The sequence below is a fragment of the Metarhizium album genome (assembly GCF_000804445.1).
Source record: "Metarhizium album ARSEF 1941 chromosome Unknown scaffold_15, whole genome shotgun sequence".
Taxonomy (NCBI): domain Eukaryota; kingdom Fungi; phylum Ascomycota; class Sordariomycetes; order Hypocreales; family Clavicipitaceae; genus Metarhizium; species Metarhizium album.
Window position 1 is genome coordinate 196,031 of NW_024467589.1, and position 20,479 is coordinate 216,509.

The 20,479-nt window shown below is 56.8% G+C and overlaps 6 protein-coding genes across 6 annotated transcripts; 4 read left to right on the forward strand and 2 right to left on the reverse strand.

Annotated features, from left to right (window-relative positions):
- Positions 1-424: 424 nt before the first annotated feature.
- MAM_05685 (60S ribosomal protein L19) lies at positions 425-3,761 on the forward strand (the record flags this gene model as incomplete). Its single annotated transcript, XM_040824483.1, has 3 exons — positions 425-490; positions 571-3,124; positions 3,208-3,761. 3 exons carry the CDS (start codon positions 425-427, stop codon positions 3,759-3,761), a joined length of 3,174 nt encoding a protein of 1,057 aa, XP_040677462.1.
- A 192-nt stretch (positions 3,762-3,953) lies between these two features.
- MAM_05686 (DNA polymerase alpha/epsilon, subunit B) lies at positions 3,954-6,336 on the reverse strand (the record flags this gene model as incomplete). Its single annotated transcript, XM_040824484.1, has 2 exons — positions 3,954-5,577; positions 5,648-6,336. 2 exons carry the CDS (start codon positions 6,334-6,336, stop codon positions 3,954-3,956), a joined length of 2,313 nt encoding a protein of 770 aa, XP_040677463.1.
- Positions 6,337-6,666: 330 nt separating this feature from the next.
- On the forward strand, positions 6,667-7,471 carry MAM_05687 (uncharacterized protein; the record flags this gene model as incomplete). Its single annotated transcript, XM_040824485.1, has 3 exons — positions 6,667-6,750; positions 6,805-7,340; positions 7,402-7,471. The coding sequence occupies 3 exons, from the start codon at positions 6,667-6,669 to the stop codon at positions 7,469-7,471; spliced, it is 690 nt and encodes a 229-aa protein (XP_040677464.1).
- Positions 7,472-10,138: 2,667 nt separating this feature from the next.
- On the forward strand, positions 10,139-12,227 carry MAM_05688 (uncharacterized protein; the record flags this gene model as incomplete). Its single annotated transcript, XM_040824486.1, has 4 exons — positions 10,139-10,916; positions 10,970-11,500; positions 11,561-12,001; positions 12,076-12,227. 4 exons carry the CDS (start codon positions 10,139-10,141, stop codon positions 12,225-12,227), a joined length of 1,902 nt encoding a protein of 633 aa, XP_040677465.1.
- A 2,496-nt stretch (positions 12,228-14,723) lies between these two features.
- Positions 14,724-16,310, reverse strand: MAM_05689 (Major facilitator superfamily domain, general substrate transporter; the record flags this gene model as incomplete). Its single annotated transcript, XM_040824487.1, has 3 exons — positions 14,724-15,585; positions 15,648-15,894; positions 15,971-16,310. The coding sequence occupies 3 exons, from the start codon at positions 16,308-16,310 to the stop codon at positions 14,724-14,726; spliced, it is 1,449 nt and encodes a 482-aa protein (XP_040677466.1).
- Positions 16,311-18,019: 1,709 nt separating this feature from the next.
- On the forward strand, positions 18,020-20,429 carry MAM_05690 (protein kinase SNF1; the record flags this gene model as incomplete). Its single annotated transcript, XM_040824488.1, has 3 exons — positions 18,020-18,423; positions 18,512-19,347; positions 19,417-20,429. The coding sequence occupies 3 exons, from the start codon at positions 18,020-18,022 to the stop codon at positions 20,427-20,429; spliced, it is 2,253 nt and encodes a 750-aa protein (XP_040677467.1).
- Positions 20,430-20,479: the final 50 nt, after the last annotated feature.

Consider the following 20,479-nt stretch of genomic DNA (forward strand, 5'->3'; position numbering starts at 1 on the left):
GAGGCGGCGCATGGAATCTTTTGCGATTGGGGGGTCGCGAGTTGAGGGTTGAGGGTTGAAGACTGTTTGTTGGTGTTGGGAAAATCTGGGGTGGCCAAAATGCACGTGGGTCAGGAGTACAGCGGTGCACTCGAGAGCTTGTCCCTGCCCGGACGAAGCTCTTCGCCGGTATCTGATGTCATGCATGTTGCAATCTCAAATTCCTGCGCCCCAACGACTCCGGGTGCTTCCTCAGCATACCAACGTGCATGGCGAGGCAAAGCCTTCTGCACGGCCAGTCTTTGCAAGAATCTCACCGGCTGAGCCAAGCAAACGGGCTTGGTCATCATCGTGCGGAGCTGAAATGACGGCACCTCCTCGGGCATCCAAAGCGACGACCAGCTACCGGCCAAACGCCTCGTCGCGGACCTGATTTTCGAGCGACATGAGCTCCAACAACAGCTCGTCGGCAGGGGCGTGGCCGCCTGACCTACGGTCCAAGAGGGGGGGGGTATGTTGATTCCCAGGCAGCCGTAGCTCCTCCAAAGACGACCCGTGTATTTCACCACGGCTAATCACGATGCCGAGTAGAAGCTGCGCAACGGCACATTCGTCATCCCTAGCACCGGCGAACGCTCCAGGCGCCAATTCACCCTCCGAACGTCAGACACCATCGCACAGGGCAGCGGCGGCAGGAGGCTGGAGCGACGATCGTCAATGGGACAGGCCACCGACGGCCTTCGCTGGTCAGCTCAAGTCGCAAAGACCAAGGCACAGTCCGTCTGGCAATGGGTCAAGTCGCGCGACGGTCATCAGGTCCTCAAGTGTACGCTGGCGTACCTCCTGGGCAGCTCTGCTACCTTCTGGCCCGCTCTCTCCGACTTCCTGGGTCATCGAGACGGCAAGCACATCGTTGCTACCTTGACGGTTTACTTCCACCCCGCGCGCACCGTGGGATCCATGCTCGAGGCCGTGTTTATAGCCCTGATAGCCGTGGCGTACGCTGAAATCGTCTGTGTCTTGTCCATGGTGGCAGGGATTGCCTCAAGAACCAGCACTGGCTCTGTCGTCCCAGCACATGCAGTCGTGTTGATCGTCTTTGTCGGGGGAGGTTTAGGGTTTGTTGGCTGGGTTAAACAGAGACTGGACCAGCCTCTCGTCAACGTAGCCTCTACCCTTGCGTCCATGGCAATCATCACCGTTATTACCAAGGAGGAGTCAGTTCAGGACGGCTTCTTCTCCGGAGATAAGATTGTCCAGGTGATCAAGATGCTGTGTGTGGGCATCATATTCTCCGTGGCCGTCAACTTGTTAGTTTGGCGTTTGTCGGCCCGGCGAGTCTTGCGCGAGGCCTTTGTCACTGCATCGGTTTGCATGGGTGATAGACTGTCCTTCATCACGAGGGGCTTCTTGAACGGGACTGAGGATGAAATCAACTCGGCAGTATACGCTCAGGTGCGAAGCAAATACGCTTCAACTTATGCGGAAATGTCCAAGAGCCTGCGAGAAGCCAAATTAGAGCATTGTCTTGTGGGTCGAGAGGAAATTTACAAGTTAGACAAGCGCCTCTTCAAAGCTTTGGAGTCCGTATATCAGACCATTGGTGGTTTGCGAAGCTCGCTGTCAACTCAAATCGCCCTTTTGAACGAAGCGCCAGTACTCCCGCAAGAACCTGGTGTATTGCCTCCCGAGGCCTCCATCTTGTCACCAAGATTCCGACGAAGTTCTTCGCTCATACTCGGCGGTACCGGCGACTCCTTGTCTGTAATTGAAGAAGATGACGAGGATCAGAGGCTGACACTGCTTGCGCAATCGGAACCTACCCTCCTCAGCTCGTCTCTTTTCCGAACCCCTTCTGACATATTTTCGCTGTTCATAACTATGCTTGGCCCTTCCCTCAAGTCGCTAGCCTACACGCTCTCTGAAACGCTTCGGGAGTCGCCCTTTGGAGATGACCCGGTGACAGAAGTTAAAGTCAACGACCAGCTTCGCGAGAGTCTACGAGACGCCATAGACCTGTTCAACCGTGCGAAAAGTCGCGCGCTGAAGGAGCTTTACGAGACAATCCAGCTCCAGCGCTCGTGTTCCGAAGCGACTCGGGCCGATATCGAAGAAGTCGCCGCAGCGTGCGGCCACTTCTCCTTCAGCCTCCAGGCAGTAGCAGATGAAATGGATTCTTACCTGGACATACTCGAAGAGCTCCAGCACGTCACTCAATCACACACCCGCAGCTGGGAGTGGCTCAAATTCTGGAAAAAAACGCCACAGGCGACCCTCTCCAACGACCCAGAGTGTGAAGCTCTTCTCCAGAGGAGAAAGACGACTGTTCGGGGATTGAAGGCATCCGCAGTACCCAAGGGCATCCCCGATTCTATGAGAAAACGGCGAGACTCTTACCACTGGGATGCAGCGCCAAGCGCAAGCACTTTCCAGCGCAAACTATCACAGAAGGTTCTGGGCGTGATGCGATTTCTTGCCCGTGAAGACCTCCTGTTCGGTATCAAGGTCGGCATCGGCGCTGTGCTCTGGGCGCAGTTCGCCTTCATCCCTGCCACAAGACCCATGTACCAGCACTGGCGAGGTGAATGGGGTCTGCTGTCGTACATGATCGTGGTGGGAATGACGACTGGCGCGTCTAACACGACGTCTACAGCTCGTCTCGTCGGCACCCTCATCGGCGCGGCATGTGCCTGCGTGTCATGGCTAGCCAGCCAAGGCAATGCATACGTCCTCGCTCTGTGCGGGTGGCTGATGGCGCTCTGGAACTTCTACATGATTCTGGTTATCAAGAACGGCCCTTCAGGCCGCATCGCTCTGCTGGCGTACAACGTCATTGTCCTGTACGCGTACAGCTTATCGCAAGACGTGGACGACGACGACGACGACGAAGGCGGCACTGACCCGCTCATCTTCGACATTGCCTACCACAGAGTCGTGGCCGTGGTGCTAGGCATCATCTGGGGCATGATTGTCTGCAGGCTGTTGTGGCCCATCTCCGGCCGCAAGAAGTTCAAGGAGGGCCTGTCGGTGCTGTATCTCCAGCTGGGGTTGATTTGGAAACGCGGGCCGCTGAGCATTCTCCTCGAAAGCAACAACACGCAGGACTACATGAAGGAGGGGGAGCAGGGGGCGCTCCAGCGATACGGTAAGCTCTGCACTCTCCATCCCCGCCTCCCCTCTGCTCTCGTTTTCGATATCATACATTGGCCATGGACCATCCTAACGCAGCGTGCGTAGCGTTCAGGCTGGAAACCCTGCGCGGCTCGGCAAAGTCCGAATTCGAGCTGCGCGGGCCCTTCCCCGACGCGGCGTACGCCCGCATCATGCACTCCACCAAACACATCCTCGATGCCTTTTACGCGATGCGGCTCCTCACGCAGCGCCACGAGACCGTGTCCCCGGGCGAGCGTGCCCTGCTCGTCTTCACCGCCGACGAGCGCGTCCGGCTGTGCCAGCGCATCTGCCACGTGCTGCAGGTCCTTGCTTCGTGCGTCATGCTCGAGTACCCGCTTACTGATGCCATTCCGACAATCGACTCCACAAAGGACCAGCTACTGGGTAAGATTTACCAGTTCCGCAAACATCACATGCGCAGTCGGGCGCGGGACGATGACGCGGCCGGCGAGGAGGAAGACGGCGTGTCGGTTGAGGAAAAGGACTACGCGCTGCTCTATGCGTACATGCTCGTGACGGCGCAGGTGGCAGATGAGCTGAAGAAGGTGAGGGGTGAGATTGAGGGTTTGTTTGGCGTCTTGGGCCAAGATGAGCTGTTGTTGGAGTAGACTTTGGCATCTTGGGTGCGATTTTTGCTTTCTCTCTTTGCCCCGGCAACAAGCGGCAAATGAACATGACCATGGAGACATGCTTGCACGGTTTGGATGTGAGTACGGGATACACTGGAGTTTGCGCATTTATTCATCTATTTATTTATTTGGTTCTCCACCGCCAGTCGCGTGATATAGTTGCTGGGTATCCTACAGTGTACATTCTCGCAGCTTGCCGTGTCGCCCGATTTCGTACTCTACCCACCTCGCTACGCCCTTGCGGCCCGGGACCAGCACGCTGCTGGGATTCATGACGTGGCAGCCCTCGTAGGTGATGCAGAATGGGGGCGCCGTAGTGTCTATGAGGGCCATGGCCGTGGGGAGGGGGTACAGGTGCAGCGAGGAGGAGTAGTCCCAGTGCACGGGGCGGATGGACTGTCTGAACGGCGCGAGGTAGCCCTGGTCGAGCATGGTCTTGACCAGTTTCTGGGCGGTGCGCACGTCGTCTGGCAGCGCGGGCGACTTGGGCCGCTTCTCGTGGGCGTCTAGGTCCATGGCGTCGGGGCCCGGTGGCTCCGGCGACGTGTCTTCGGCGTCGGCGTCGGCGTCGGGCTCCGTTGCACCGCGCTTCAGGGTGACGCATGTCCTGCGCAGGCGAGCCGAGACGTCGTCCCGGAAGAGGACCAGTTCGTGGTTGGGGCCGAAGAGCGTCACGCGGCTCGGGTTGGAGGTCCATACTGCCGAGCCGGGGATGCCGTGGCCGCCGGCTTCCGAGTTGGCGGTTGCAAATGCCCGGCGGACGCGGGACGTGAACATGTCCGGGACGGGCTTCCTGGGCAGCGGCACCGAGGCGCCGGCCGTCAGGGACGAGACCCAGCCGTCGTTGTCGCCGGGGACGAACACAAAGGTCGACGTCTGCAGGAGCGTGGGGAAGTCGGACAGCGCGGATGCCAGGGCATCAAAGTATTCCTTGTACTCGATGCTGCCGCCGCTGCCGCCGCGGGCCATGACGGCGTGCTGTGTGAAGTTGCCCGCCAGCACGAACGCCACGGGCGCGGAGCCCTGCGGCTCGGCGGCGTAGAGGGACAGGATCTTGCGCGTGGCCTGGAGAGCGCGCGGCTGGTCGAGGTTGAGCTCGCCGATGATGACGGCGCGGCCTCGACTGGGGGCGTCCTGGGAGGGCTGCTGGTGCTGGCGGTGCATGAGACGGCGTTCGATGCGGCGCATTTTGGCGCCGACAGCCCTCTCGCTTCCGACGCCGAGGAAGTCGATCCAGCCGAAACCGCCGCCGATGGTGTGGTCCTGGCCGCCTTCCGGCCCGCTGATGCCCAGGGTTGCCTGACGCTTTTCGCAGGGCGGCTGGCCGATGAAGAAGCCTTGGAACCGGCCGCCCAGGGTGCCTCCCACTCCGCTGCTGCCGCTGAGGCCTTTGCCGACCGACTCCTCTTCCTCTTCGTACACGCCGTCTACCAGGACCGCCATGCCGGGGCAGAACCATGCTGAGTCGTCGGGGATGGCGACGGCTCGGCTGAGATTGAGGGCTATCGTGCCGGTCAGGTCGCTTATGGCAAGCTCGCCCGTGGGCAGGATGACTAGCAGGCCGAGGAGCATGTGATTACTGCCGTGGCGGCCAAGCATGTTTGCGATGGGGGTGATTTTCAGCGACTGCTGATTTGAGAGGGACCGCTGGAGGGTTCGTTTGCGAGACGACGACACTGACGAGGTTTGGAACGCTTCGCTGCGGAGGAGCCGCTGGTGAATGACTTGATATCGGTTTCGGAACACGGTGGTTTTGTGAGACGCGGGCGGCAGCAACGATGGCTTTGTCGTTTCCCTGCACGTCGTCAGTCGTTGCGGATCTAGACATGAGATGCGGAGAACTAGGAAACGGGGGCTCTGAGCACCTTTCAAAGTGTTTTTTGCCGACGTTGTACACCAGCCGCGGCTGCTCAAAGGCATTGACAACATTCAGCCAGGCTCGCGGATCGTTTGTGTCGTCATCGTCGTCGGCGTCCTCCTGCACTCCCAGCCCAGACATTCCGAAACTAGCGTTGCTGTCTTCCCTTGCGAGCGCAGTCGGTCTGATACCAAGCCTGGTGTTGGTGGCATCCCCGTCCTGCGCCTCCAGCATGCTCTCGCCCGTCGGCAAGCCTCTTCCCGGTCCGACAATCTTTCCTCCGCTCATGTTGCCTTCGAGAGTCCTGAGGATGTTGTGCAGCTCCCTGCTCGTGCCTTCGACTATGACGCCTCCATTCCGGTTCTTCCAGCCCCGCGCGACCTCTTCCAGCACACGTTCGGCGAGACCCTCTTCGCGCCATCCCGAGCCGCAATGTCTTCCGATGAAGGAGGCCAGCTCTTGCAGGGCAGACGACGTGAGTGTTAACGAGTGTTTCTTTGTAAAAGTGCGAAACGCGAGGGGCCGCAGGGTCGCCGGCGGCAATATGATGGGGAGAATCGCGGCTTTCGGGGCTTGGACATGGAACGGCCTCGGAGGATGGACGGGAGTGCCGAACGCCGGCGATGAGGATGGTATCGTGGCTGACGACGGCATGGCGTTTTTTCGCCGGAAGATGGGTGCTGGTGTTTTGTCCATTGTCGCGATGATCGAACCATTCGCTCGAACCGCCCTATAGAGGAGTTTTCTATCCAATGTCGGGGCACGCACAATGAGGCTTGTGTCGCGAGCTCGACGTCCGTCGAATTTCGGTATGCTAGATGCCTTTCCATGGCGTCGACGCGTCGACGCGTCAAACGCGTTAATTGATTTCTGTTAGATGCATATTTTGGTTTCGCGGGGTCTTGGCGGGTGTAGTCACGGATCCACTCGGCCCTGGGAAGACGTAGCACGGAGTACGTGCTAGCTTGAGCTTCCGAGTTCCATCCAACGTCGCTTCAGCTCTGGCTGACGAGGAGTTCGCCCGCAATGTTGGCAGCGATTCGATTTGCTCCCCGGAGCCTTGGCACTTGGCGACGAGCCGTATCGACGCTTCCAAGTAACCCACGCATCGTGCGTTCTTTCCCCGGATCTGGTCCCGTATCGCAGCTCTAACGTGCAGCTCAGAAAGTCTTTGACGACCCGCTCTCACCGGCGACATACATACTCACATACCTCGACACGAATCCGCCATCCCCAAAACTCGCCATCGGAACATCTACCGCCATCCCGCCGACTCCCCAATCTTTCTCGGAAAATCACCGATTCCTAGATATACTCAATGAAGTGGTGGCCGAGTATGGCCACGAGGACGAAGATGTAACCAGCCAAGCCAAGGCCTTTGCCAGCCCGGGCGGGTCCAACCTGGGCTCTGGGGGCGTCTTCTTCAGTGCGCAGCGGTCTAGAAAGGCGTCGTCACGCAAGCAGGGTGCCGGCGGCGGCGCCGGCGGCTCCGGAGCTGGAGGCGCGAGTGCTCAGGGCGGTGCCGGTGGTGCCGGCAAAGGCGGCTGGGTGCATCTGAGTGACCGCAGAAATCCCCCGGGCTTTGGGAGAATCGCATGGCCAGAGGACATCCTGGCGAGCGTCGAGGTGGATGCGCGCGGCAAGGTCGTTGGCACGGCGCAGCCGAGCCGAACATATCGGGTGGTGACGCGGGAGGGAATGTGAGTCTGATAATTCGCCGACGGGTCGGGTGAATGTTGCTAATTACAATTTGCGTACCAGTCTGGGATTGAGTCCGTTTCTGGAAGGCAAACTGATTGAACGGCTGAAAAGGGAGGAGGCGACGTCGTAGAGCAGGACAATGCCGTCCGTCCGGGCCTAACGTGGCGTCAAGGCAGACTCAATCGGGTTGGCCGATGCTAATGTACGCATTCACAAGTCCATAGTTTGAGCCCGGGACGCTAAATAGCGACAAGGAGCATGCCGTTGGGTTGGCATCGCATTCCGCCGGGGTCGGGGCCTCTGGCCACCACATGTGATGATTCTACTCTGTTGGAGACGCTGGTTACAGGCATTATAACGTGGTTGAGCAACCCCAAGGCATCAAAGACACCGTGTGTCTGCGGATACTCCTCTCGATACCACGTTCGTCAGGAAGTCCTCACCACTTCTGCGGCTATGGGGGCGCGCGAAAGCTGGTCTATTCGAGTGGAGTGGCAAACGTGTATCAAAGATGAGAAGAGGTATACGGGGCGGAGGACAGCCGGGAAACACCACAAGACACGGGCTTGCACGCCGCCACAGACATGTCCCACTAAGAGCTCTCCCCCTTCCCGCTCTCTAAGCTGAGTTTCGCAGCCGACTTTGCTGTGTTTGGACAGCCATCTCGCCCGTGGCAAACCGTGGCTGAAAAGGCTCGAGATTGGATGTCCCAATCGGGGCAAGCGCTCCGGGCCGGCGGCGGAGAGTGCCGGGCCCCGGCCCGCAGGTAGCGACCGGGCCGTTCGACAAGCACCGATGCGGCTGTCTGCAATAGTTCCGATCAACTTGGTCGCTGACAAGTCGTGCCGAGTATGGGCCGTGAATCATGGCGACCACGCAGTACACACAACGTGACAACGTGTCCAAACTTGGCTGAAGATCATGTGTAAGCAAGCGGATGAAAACACGTTGATGGCATGGAGAGGTCTCCAGTCGGAAGTCCTTGGACGGGGCTTTTCCCAAGATGACAAGTTTCCGCACCCTGCTGGCTTCCAATCCGCCACATGTTGTACGGCATGAGTGTGTGTGTGTGTGTGTGTGTGTGTGTGTGTGTGTGTGTCTTTGTTATATGGAGCTTGGCCGTCAAGCCCAAAAAAAGCCTCAACCACATGACTTGCTGCAATGCACAAAGTGTAACAAGGCCTAGTTGTAGTAATAAGAGCTGCGAGAAGGTATAGTAAAGCTAGGGAGACGCCGCTGAGAGGCATATCGGCCACGGTTCTGAGCCAATTGCAGGTATTCGCCAACCTGTGATTCCACACTCCCCCTTCCTACTACATGACTCGAGCATCTCCATTTGGGCTACGCAGACGTAGAGTAGAAATCGTCGTCATGTTGAGACGCAAGACGGTCGGGATATTCGCTACCGGAATCATCTCATCCTGGTCCGCGTGTAGGATAGGTCAAGACGTTTGCTCGCCTACACCAGCCTGCCTTTCAATACGCCGCCTTCTAGTCAGGAGGTCAAGGTCCGAAGTAAGGCGCTGCTGCTGTCAGCTGTGGTTTATGGGAAGGAGAGCTCATGTTTCCCATCATTAAGTCACTACGCCCCGGCCGACATGGGGGACTTGCTGTTGACAAAGCACCCCTGCGTATGAGTGCTATTACTCCACCTGTTGGGCCACCCAGGCTAAGCGTTAAGTTGTATATTTATATTATATTAAATACCCTAGACAGCTAGCCCGGCTGAGCTATATCACCAGGACATCTCGTACTGTTCCAAGCTTCAGAGTTTAAATTATACCTTGACGTGTCGAAAAGATAAATAAATAAAGATGGATCTACCTCGTGTAGTAGATAGCAGGCTCGTTTGCATGGCCAATAGACCGTCACAGACGCACAGGCGAATCTGTGGACATGCAGTAACCAATATATATCAAGCGTGCTCGGAGGTTTTCTTCGAGATCCCTGTCTCAACTTTAGCCCGAACCCTGGCGGTGATGGGATGCTCGGCCAATTGACCAGGACTAACGAGACACCGAAATTCTCTAGCTTGCATCCCGGGTAGGCGAATCACACGTGCTGTGATGCTGAAATAAAAAGTGAAACAGTTTCGTGCGGTTTGAGTTGACACCAGAGGAGGAATATTAGGAACAAACACTTTACTGAACAGAAACTGCAGTCTAGCTAGCCAAATACTGGTTTATCGTTACAAAGGGCCGAATAGGTGACTTACTCTTTGCTTGATAAGAGGACTTCTTAGGGCAGGCATTTCATGCAATACAAGGACCTAGGATCCCCATCAGAAGGACTATTAGGCATCGGGATTCGTGCAGACGTGAGCGGGTCTGGCAGTGCTCTTAACAATGCATACACATTACTCGGCTGGGGATGCTCGTTCCATTCTCGGGCTCGTGTTATAGTCAGGGGGACCCCTTGCCAACATACTAGCTCTCTCCATTCCTGCTGGAGCTTGTCGACTATACCATCTCAAAGTAGGAAATCTTTTGGTAATTTCTTTACATCACTGGATACGTATGACGCGATGAAATGACGCAAGTTGTGGTGAGGAAGAGATGATGCCTGGGAACCAAGTATAAATAGCTTGTCAAAGTTGCTCGAGTTGTCAGTGCAACACATGCGCTTTGCTACTCGACTCAGGCCGGCGTGAATACTCTGTCAAGCATCTTGAGCCGCGATGATCCTGCCACGGGCCTCGGGGGTCCTTGCCTTGGCCTCGTGCCTGCTGTGGCATACAGTTGTAGAGGCATCTCCAACCGCCACCTCGACCAGGCCGCTACCAACGTTTCCCGTCTCCATGGCACCTCATGCCACCGTATATGTGGTGGTGCCAGAGGGACCCAAGGGTCTGGGAACGCCCAAGTATTTCAGAGGCCAAGGCGGAATAAGTGAGAGCCGGTTGTCTGCACCTGGGGAGGAAGAAACACTGGCAGAATGGCAACGCCTCCGCGACATCAGACCTCATCAGAATGAACAAAGCATCGCCTTCGAGGACCTCTTTGACGTACTGACGGTAGGATTCCCCGACGACGAGCACAGCTGGCGAAGGTCGGCGTGGTCGCGCATAGATCCTCGTGGGCGTTCACCGGCGCGGCGCGTCTGGATATACGAACTTGCAACGTCCCCAAACATGCTGGTCCAAGCCCCCCCAGACGGCCGTAGCAATGAGATTGCATTTACGCAGACTCTCGGGGGCACGGTCTGGTCACAGGTGTCGCGGTTCACTGAAATAAGCCTATCTCACCCGACAATCAGGGACGGGGCAGCGAGGCTCACTGGCCAAGATGCGTGGTATCCGGACTGGATGAACTCGGTGGAGGTGTCGTGGATGCTGAACCCTGACTATGACAGCAGATGGGAGGCATATGGTGCTACCCAAGGAATCCCTTCCGGCGTCTTCAATCAGGCCCCCGAAGGCATGACGCGTGTTGAGCTGGCGACGGACATCATGGCGCTCGTGACAAGCAGCCGGCTGCTTCCTGATCTGCGGAGGCGCCAGACACTGCGAGAGTTGCTCGACTGGGATACCGATAGAGAGCCCGAGCGGAACTTCCCTCTTCTTCGTCATGCGCAACGTATGTGGCAGCTCCCCGCTCGTGTGAGCAATTTGCTGACCGACACATGACAGCTCTCAGGCTCGAAGCCGCAGCACTGCCGCTGATCGACTGGTCTCTGGTCCAGATCCCGCCCGAAGTCCAGCTGGCGTTGGCATCGGGGCTCGCAACGGCCGCCCAGTGCGCCGCGGCGTTGCAGCCATTCAGGAACTTCTTCCTGAGGGGACCAAAGGGACCAAAGGGCAGGAGGGAGGTGCAGGCAGATGCTTGCGACGAAATAGCCGGCCTGATCAAAAGCAACTCCAACGTGCCTCCAGGATGCCGCAAAATCAAGAAGGTCGAGCTCGAAATAGCCTTGTCCGACGACTTTTGGGCCGGGACCTTCGACATAGTTGGCGGTACTCTCAGCGGCACGGCTGGCAAGGCGGAATTCGTCTTTGGAGACGCCCCGGACCGAGGGACAGAAAAGAAGATTGCTGTGGACATGCAAACGGCCTTCGGGTCGGAGGAGATCGATATTGGCGGTATTGACAAGATTGACATCACGGTCGAGGGAGACTTCTGGCGATGGACCCCCCTTCGGAATGACCAGTTCAAGATCAAGGGTAAGACGGGCCAGAAGAAGCTGCTCGGAGACGAGTACTAACCGCCTTGTTTCGACACAGACATTACCCTCCGCGCGCAGTGCGCTGATCCTGCCTTCCAGGCTCAGAATAACAAGTATCTCGGTCTTAATAGTTTGTACCGCCATCCCGGCGGTTGGTCCTTTAGCCGTTTGAAAAAGAAGACTGTCGGAACGTTGCATATAAGCACTGCAGATTGGTCATTTGTCCCTCCTTGCAGCATCATCAAGAGCCTGAGCTATGACTTCCGGATAGCAAATGTTTGGGGTGGGGGGACCAACGACGACATCTACTTGACTCTTGGTTCAGGCAAGCAGATATTCCTTGCCAGCGATCCAGGTGCGGGCTTCCACAAGAATGGCGAGATTAACCTGAAAGATACCTTTGGCAACGACACCATAAACATTCGTGACTTTGGCAGAGTCGCCCTGGAGGACAAGGAGGGCGAAGCGTGGTTCAGTGGCGACAAGTGGACGTTTGAAGGTACAGACTGTCTCTACTCAACCCGCCGCAAACATGTGCTGTTGTATGCTAACGAGGACGGTTTTGCAATGTAGGCATTACATTCTCCGCAACTTGCGCAGATTTCCCGAAACGAATGCAGCTAAAGAAGTTTGAATCGGTCAATCAGGGGGTCCAGTATCGTCAAGAGGGCGTGCCGACTTGGACTGGCGACATTAGCCCGGAGGACTGGCAGGAGCTGGCTTGAGGAATCGAGAATGGAGCCAAGTGAGGACGTAACCGTGAGAATGATGACATTGTCCTCGTGGCCCCCGAGACTAGCCGCATGGGCTGCGGTTTCCTGCTGGCTCATCGAGTTCCCAAGCCGAAAATAGCTTTACTAGCCAAGACATGACCTTGTAGCCGTCAGACCCGCTCATCTTGCGTGAATGAGGTTGCTGCTGCTGCTATCCTTCTTGTCCAGTCAAATCTTGCAAGCTCAAACAGTTGTCGTCTTGTGACAAGGGCCTAACAGAGGCCAGCTGGAATCTGGGATGTGCACCAAGGACCCGGGCGTACGGATGAGACGCCTAGGTTTGCCCGTCTAAAGCTGGAGACTGTTGGTCTATGGAAGCGCAGTCTTGTTTCAATGTAGTCGCGGCACGGCCGCTGCAGGCCTGCGTGGGCACATGACGACTTTTTCTGGGTAAAACATAACCGAGACTTGTTCTGCTTGCGCCATCAGCGCGCTTATTAGCTGGCCACGTGCCTCGTCATGGACGTTCATATACCACTCCGAGAATGGGCATGACTCAAAGCTTCGACCTAGACTCCTCATGCCAGCCGAGGCTTCCAGGATGTAATGATAAAGTCACCCGACGTGAGGGGGCCGCATTTTGGCATTCCGTATCACGCTCCACATCTGCCACAAGCACATGGGCTTGTCATGTCACACTTGCTCATACCTTGAGGTGGAAGAAAAGGAGACACGTACGCTCGCTCTCGTCCACGAAGAGGGGTGGACGTGCCGGCACCGCCGGGTTCTGCCTCGACGCGATATTCTGGAACGAGTCCCACGCGGAAAGAAGATGGGGACGAGGCTAGCAGGGCCTCTGCGGCAAGAAAGGCCATGCAGAGTGAAGATGGTCTGCAAGTGCCGGGCCCAGCAATGCTTTCCCGAGCAAGCCCAGCAAACACTGACATGAGAGGCGGGAAATGTAGTTCAAGTCGGTTCAGACCACTGTTGCGCTGTTTTTTATTATCCATCCCAGAAGCTAGGTCCCTTTAGCATCCCGGCATTGAGCTCCCGCAGGCCGGGTAGGAACTAGATGGACACGCGGCCACTAATTATGACGTCCATTCTATGCCTCGTGTACTTGTACTCACTGCGCAGGAGTAACAGGTACTCGCACAGACCCGAACAAGAGACAAGAACTTTTACAAGGCATTTGCAGGAGACTAGGTAGGTCCGAGTCGGTCGGAGATGGCTGCTACAGGCATCAGGGGCGCGAAACGGCGACTGAGAGGACAAAGTGCCATCGCGGATTGTGAGAGCCGAGCTGTCGACCAGGTGCCTCTCGTTGATCTGCTGTCACTCACTGTCTGGTCTGCGCCTCGGCCCCGCCTGCTACCCCGAGTTGCAAAAAGGGATATCTCCAAGCGATTGTCGCGTTTCTACTCGCCCCGTGGGCAAAAGTAAAACGCGTCCAGACCTTGTTGTGCCATCTTGGCATGGGGGGATGGGAGGCCGGCTTCCACACCCCGGCGCCCGTGCCGTGCTGTTGAACGACTTCTCGGCAAGTGTTGGCTTGGGCCGAGTACGCATATTCCATCACGTCGTCTGCGTCCTCACTTTGACGGTACTCAAACGCAATTTGGCGATGCGGTTGTCAAGTAGACTCGGGAGAGCTAGTCAGTACTACGCCGCATAAAAGCCTTCCGCTTCATACCAAGTAGCAATACAATCGTCCTGGAGTGATGGTACTATTTGCGTTCCCCTGCTAATTATTATGCCTTGTACCATTTCATGCAGCAGAGTCCGACATTGAGGTGCACAAGGCCGAGAATGAGGAAGACAGCAGCGGATGCAAAGTGAGGCTCGCTCGTCCGACGAGATAGACATCGGCGGCCGCTGGCGACAGTAGTCTGCCTGTTCAAGGTGTCATCACCCGGCGAAATTGGGCGCGTTGACAACATGTCCTCGCGGAGCAGCACTTGGTGAGAGTCGCAAAGGGACAGAAGCAGTCGCTGGCGCCAAGAGTTTGAGTCACGTGGTCAGCTTTTTGAGAAAACCAGGAAGCAGGCTCGTGGCGGCGACACGGGTTTTTACAGGAAACATTCAAAGAACGTGAATCAAGAACCCAGCTGACCTTTGCGAACGTCTAATGTCACGGATGACGACTCCGAATGGGGTGTTGGGCATGGCAGCCCTGACCGGAGCCGATGACACGTTCGCGTTGGGCCGTCTGTGGCGGCTTAATAGGAGTCGCTGAGCGAGTTCCAGGCGTTCCCCTTGGCTGCCTTCCACGAGAGTGTTGGAAGAGATGGCCGGCCCGTACGAGCAAATTCCTCACACCTGGCCTGCCGGTACAAGGTCGATCCGTGTGGTCGTGGGATCGGATCGGCGTCTGGAGGATCGATAGCACACTAGATCCGTTTCGCGGGAAGAAAATGATGTGACCGTCGATGAGCTACATCAGCCTCCCGGAAGAAGGCAAGACCAGTCAGCTTGTATTGTGATTTGCTGAGAGAATCCCAGGCGGTTTCATACAGAGACCTGCGTCAGTCCAAGCAACAGCACCATGACGATCCCAGAGCAGGATATAAAGGGCAACCCAGCCCACGTGCCACCCATCTCGACTCCCCTTGCAAACAGGAACGCGAGAACAGGGCTGCCGGCTATCCGTCCCACGATGTCAAAGACACCAATAACGCTGTTCAGCCGCGCAACATCGCGCTTCTCGACTAGAGCAGTCGCCAAGCTTCTGACGAACGAAAACAGCCCCCATCCGAGGGAGTTGACAAGAAGAGCGGATATCAAAAGCGGCTGCGTGCGCGCCACGCCGACACCTAGCAAGCCAAACGCCAAAAATGCTGCGCTGGCACGTGTAAGGAGTAAATCAGATCGTCTGGGCCCCCACAGTCTTCGACAGTACGTACTGAGAACCGGTAGGATAAGGACGTTGAGGAACAAGACGCAGCCTGAGCGGATGGATATAATCACGGTGGCGTGGGCAAGGGTTTGTCCGTAGTGAGCCGAAATGTACAGACGCAGAATTTCCTCATTTGAAAAGAGCAGGTGGATCAGGAAGGGGGAAATGATGAGCAGGAGCCTGACGTCGGATATCAGGAAGGCCATGGAGCTCAGAAACCGCCCGAGTGCGCTTTGGCAGCACCAGCGGCCCGAATCCGCTTCCTCGGCCGGCATAACCGGACGGCGTGGCGCTGCCGGGCCGGGGCTCAACGTCTCTGGAATAAAGAGCAGGATGATGATGCCGGCGATTTTGATCAAGACGGCGAGAATCATGGGTATCCAAGGGTTCCAGACCATCAGAGCAGCCGCGGCGAGGGAGCCGAGGAACTCCGCCGTGATGCTCGCGGCCATTAGTTGGAAGAAGATGGTTACCCTGTGTGTGTGTCCCGGTCAGGTCTCCCTTTGCGGCACTCTTGACTCGCAGGCATGACTGACCTGTTCCTCTCCGCGACCACGTCGGAAACAATGGTATGTGTGAGGGCGGCGGAAACGGGCACGCCGCCGCCAAAGACGGTGTGCAGGGCCGACAGCCAGACCCATTTCAGCGGCACGGCGCCGTCGAGATAGCTGATGAACTGCACGTACGAGTGTTTCGCTAGGATCGCCATGCTCACGAGGAGAAGCACGGGTTTCCGGCCGTACGAGTCGGCGGCGTAGCCCCATGGGATGGAGAAGGCCAACACTAACACGGCGCATTCAGCACCAGCGGCAGCGGCAGCGGCGACAGGACGACGCGTTGAACAGGGCGGAGAACTCACTGCCTATGCTGTCGAGCGTCAACTGCCATCCCTTCAGAAAGGCCACCTCGGCCTGCACCCAGCTGACTTTACACCACTTCTCATCGACGCCGCGGCGGCCATCGCTGCCGATGAGACTCGGCTCATGCTCCAGGTAGTATTCCCGACAGTATATGCGCTCGAATATGCGGGTTTGTGCGGGCTCCATTAGCCAGAAGCTGAGGTCTAGGAATGTGGTGTAGAGCAGGAGGCGGACGACGACGACGACGGCACCCGTCTTGTCACGCTTCGTTTGTGTCGCCTCGTCATGGCGGCCGCTCACGGGAGGCAGTAGTGGCGATGCTTGTGATATATTTTCCATGACACTTGACGAACAGTAGCTTCTGGACGAAACCTGCCCTCTCCTGTTTCACTCCGCTCTCCCTTTTCCGGCGGGGAAACGAAGTTGCAGTGTCAGACGCAATATTCTCCTCTCAACCGTCTCTCCAGGGCGACACCCGAGAATACAACATATCACGTGGGGTTCAACAAGGCCACGTGATGGTGAAGCTGCCTTTGAAATGCCCCGGCTTGCTTTGGGCCAAGCAGTTTGCCTCGGAGGTTTGAATTCGAGTTGCTGTGTTACGCCAGCGTCAATGGCTGTGGGTATCCAAGGGCGGTTGGTGCGTCCCCGAACCAACTCGACGAGTAAGACTGTCAACGGGGGAAAACAACAAGCTCACACACACGAGGTCACTGTCAAAGTCATACAGGCTTTCCTTTCGTCTTTCTGTCGTGAAACACATCTCCTATTGGGGACACTTGAACCCACCCGAGACATAAATGCGACGCCTGCTCATGGAGATGCGGGGTGCCAGGCTCTGGGGTTGTGGTTAGACAAAACTACCGCGTCGATTAGAATTTGCTGGGAATGATGTGCTGGTCCCATCGTCTCGAGGCGAGAGGCAGGGCCAGGGTCATGGGCACAGCCATTGGCAGAAATTCATATAGTCATTAGCGGCCGGCATCAACAATGATACCAAGGCGAGTAGGTTCGTCGGGAGTTATATACGGGCCGGGACTGAACGTCCGTCTACAGTCCACGACAACCTAGAGCCCCAACTAGTAAGACAACCTTCCTTTCTGTGTGTCGGACCAAAAGAACCTGAAAAGAGGCCCGCCGAGATTGCTGCCGCCCGTGACTGCAAGTCTCAAGTCTGGACCACGATGAAAGCGTGTAGCACCGCAATTGGTCAGCCTTCCCAACGGTTTTTTGAATGGCCGACGGCTAATTTGTTGGCCCTGAAGGACATTGCATCGCGCAATCTGCATACTCTGGTCAGAATCCAAAGACCCCGCCTCGTCATCGTAGTACTCACTGTCCTCACCGGCGAATTGATGCTGTGGTCGAGCAATGGGGAGATGGCCAGACCAGTTGACACTTTTTCGAGCGAGTTGAGCTTCCAGGTCATCACGTGACATTGCCGGAGGGACTCATGATTGGGCGGCACTGAACTTGGAAGTTGGATGTCGGGATCGGGGCAGCGCGCGGCCCCTATGGAGGAGGACAGTAGCGCTATTATCACAAGACACGTGAGAATTGTCACACCACTCATGTGCTGGTAGAAAATTTCGATGAGCAGTCTTGCATTAGCGGATGAAGGCTGAGGATAGGTCTTAGAATGCCCTTGGGCACGTTGTAGAGGCAGGCAGCAAGCAGTAGCAGTACAAGGTATGTGCCTTGTCGCTACTGTATATAAATACCTTAGGTAGGTACTCAAGTATTTAAGCACCTGGGTACTTGAGTACCAGCTGACGCTAATGAGGCCCTGGGCCCTGGCAGTTGAACCCCACTGCGCCGTCGAAACCACCGGCCGGGCCAGTTGACTTGGCCCCGGACCGCTGTAAAACCCCCCTCCCACCTTCTCTAGTCCTCCGCCTCCAGAGTCTTTGCGCACTACCACAGCATCATCATTATCCCCCTCGCCAGCTGGTCTGATCTGTCTGCCCCTGCGCATCATCTCTCTGTGTTTGCATCGCAGCGTTGACCGCCCGCTGCCAGTGATCCTGTTGGGTCCCTTTCCGCCCGCCATGGCCCCTCGAGGAGGCTTCGAGGACGAAGAGCTTACCATCTCGCTCTCCTCAACCCACGTCCGCCGCCAGCAGCAGCAGCAGCAACTGCCACACCACCCCCGGCACCGGGGTCGCGACGATGCCACCGGATCCCCAAAGTCGAGCGGCAGTCGCCAAAATGCCATGGAGTCTCTACGGGACAGAACCAAAACCGAACAGCGCATCGGCGCCTACAAGGTTGTGCGAACCTTGGGTGAGGGATCGTTTGGGAAAGTGAGGTTGGCCATCCACCAACTCACTGGACAGCAAGTTGCTCTCAAAATTATCGCTCGGAAGAAACTCATCAGCCGAGACATGGCTGGCCGTGTTGAGCGAGAGATTGAATACCTGCAATTGCTGCGGCATCCCCACATCATTAAGCTGTGCGTGACGACCTCTGTCTGGTTTTGATCCTCCTCTCCCCCGACATTACGCGGACACAAAATGCCAAGTCTGACCGACACGATGCAGGTACACCGTCATCAAGACCCACAACGAAATCATCATGGTGCTTGAGTACGCGGGCGGAGAGCTTTTCGATTACATCGTCCAAAACGGCCGCATGAAGGAGGCCGAGGCACGACGCTTCTTTCAACAAATGCTCTGTGCTGTCGAGTACTGCCACCGTCACAAGATTGTCCACCGCGACTTGAAACCCGAGAACTTGCTGCTCGACGATAATCTCAACGTCAAGATTGCCGATTTCGGCCTAAGCAACATCATGACGGATGGCAATTTCCTCAAGACGAGCTGCGGAAGCCCCAACTATGCGGCGCCCGAAGTAATTGGCGGAAAGCTGTACGCTGGCCCCGAGGTCGATGTATGGAGCTGCGGCGTCATTCTATACGTTCTCCTGGTCGGCAGGCTACCCTTTGACGACGAGCACATTCCCAGCCTGTTTGCCAAGATTGCCCGGGGCACTTATAGCATCCCCCAGTGGATACCGTCAGGAGCAGCCAATCTGATCAAGAAGATGCTTGTTGTCAATCCCGTGCAGAGAGCTACTATAGAAGAGATCAGGCAAGACCCGTGGTTCCTGACCGACCTGCCGGCTTACCTCCAGATGCCCGTCGAGGAGTTTTTCAACACTGGTGTCGACCCCAACAAGGCCATCCAAACCAGGGATATAGCCCCCAACGCCCCCGCGCAGGTGCAAGAGAGGCTGCACAATGAAGTCACGGAGAAGATCAGTAAAACTATGGGTTACGGCAAGGGAGATGTTGAAGAGGCTTTGCAGTCCGAGGAGCCCTCGGCTATCAAGGATGCTTACATGATTGTGAGGGAGAACAAGCTCATGCAAGTCACTCGTAAGTCTCGAGACGTCTGCAAGATACCGCGTGCCATGATGCTGCCCAGAATGCTAATTGCTGTTCCAGAGGGCCAAGAACCGTTAACACCAGAAGTTGAGGAATCATCGAGCCCCATGATGAGCATGTCCTCTGCCAGGTCTGGCGCCTCGGGCGGAATCTCACCTCGACCATATGTTAGCAAGGTTGGTATTCTGCCGACAAGTTTGCCGACATACCACAAGGACTTCATCGAGAGACAAAAGGCGGGTCTCAACTCGCAGCCGCCCGAAGTATCTGCAGTTCATGATGAGCCCCCAACGGCGCGAACAGACGCGGAAAAGGAGGAAGCTGCAAGACGACTCAAGCCACATGCCCGCGTTCAGCTGCGGCTTGAGGAGGGCAGCAAGCGCCCGCAAGGCATGACACCCATCAATCCGCCCAAGAAACCTAAGCCGGTCAGATGGCAGTTTGGTATTCGGTCTAGGAATGCCCCGTGGGAGGCTTTGCTCTGCATCCACAAGGCGCTGCACAAGCTGGGCGCCAAGTACATTCCAGACGAGGAATATTCTCAAGTGCACAGCAAGGGTAGCGAGGCCGCGAGCGGGGATGGCAGTTTTGCGGACGAGTATGACGGCACACCGCTGCGGCAGGATTCAAGCTCAAGCTTAGATCCGGCCAGGCGGTACCAGCTGCCAGCTGACCCGTGGCACATCCAAGTGCGATGGGAAGCCTCAAGTAGGGTCACCATTTTTATCTCGTCCCGCCTCACTTTTCGGAAGATGAATGCTAATGCCCATTTCCTCACAGCACTCAAGAAACATATTCAGACGCCGCCGGAAGGCGTGGACAGGGTCCATGTCGGCACGCCAGACAGTCACCACATGCTGACACCAGACAGTGCGAACAAGAAGCAGTTTGTAGCCCTGCACTTGGACATTCAGATTTACGAGATGGAGCAAGGGGTGTACTTGGTAGATTTCAAGTCTTCGGGCTACGAGACGCCCGAAGGCAGACTACTTGAAGAGAAGGAGGTGACGAGTCCGTTTCCGTTCCTGGATATGGCGGCGAGGTTAATTATGCAGTTGGCCGAGGCGGACTAACGGGGGGAGGGGGGTTTGGTAGAAGTTGGTTTTGCGGTTAGAGGAGCTGA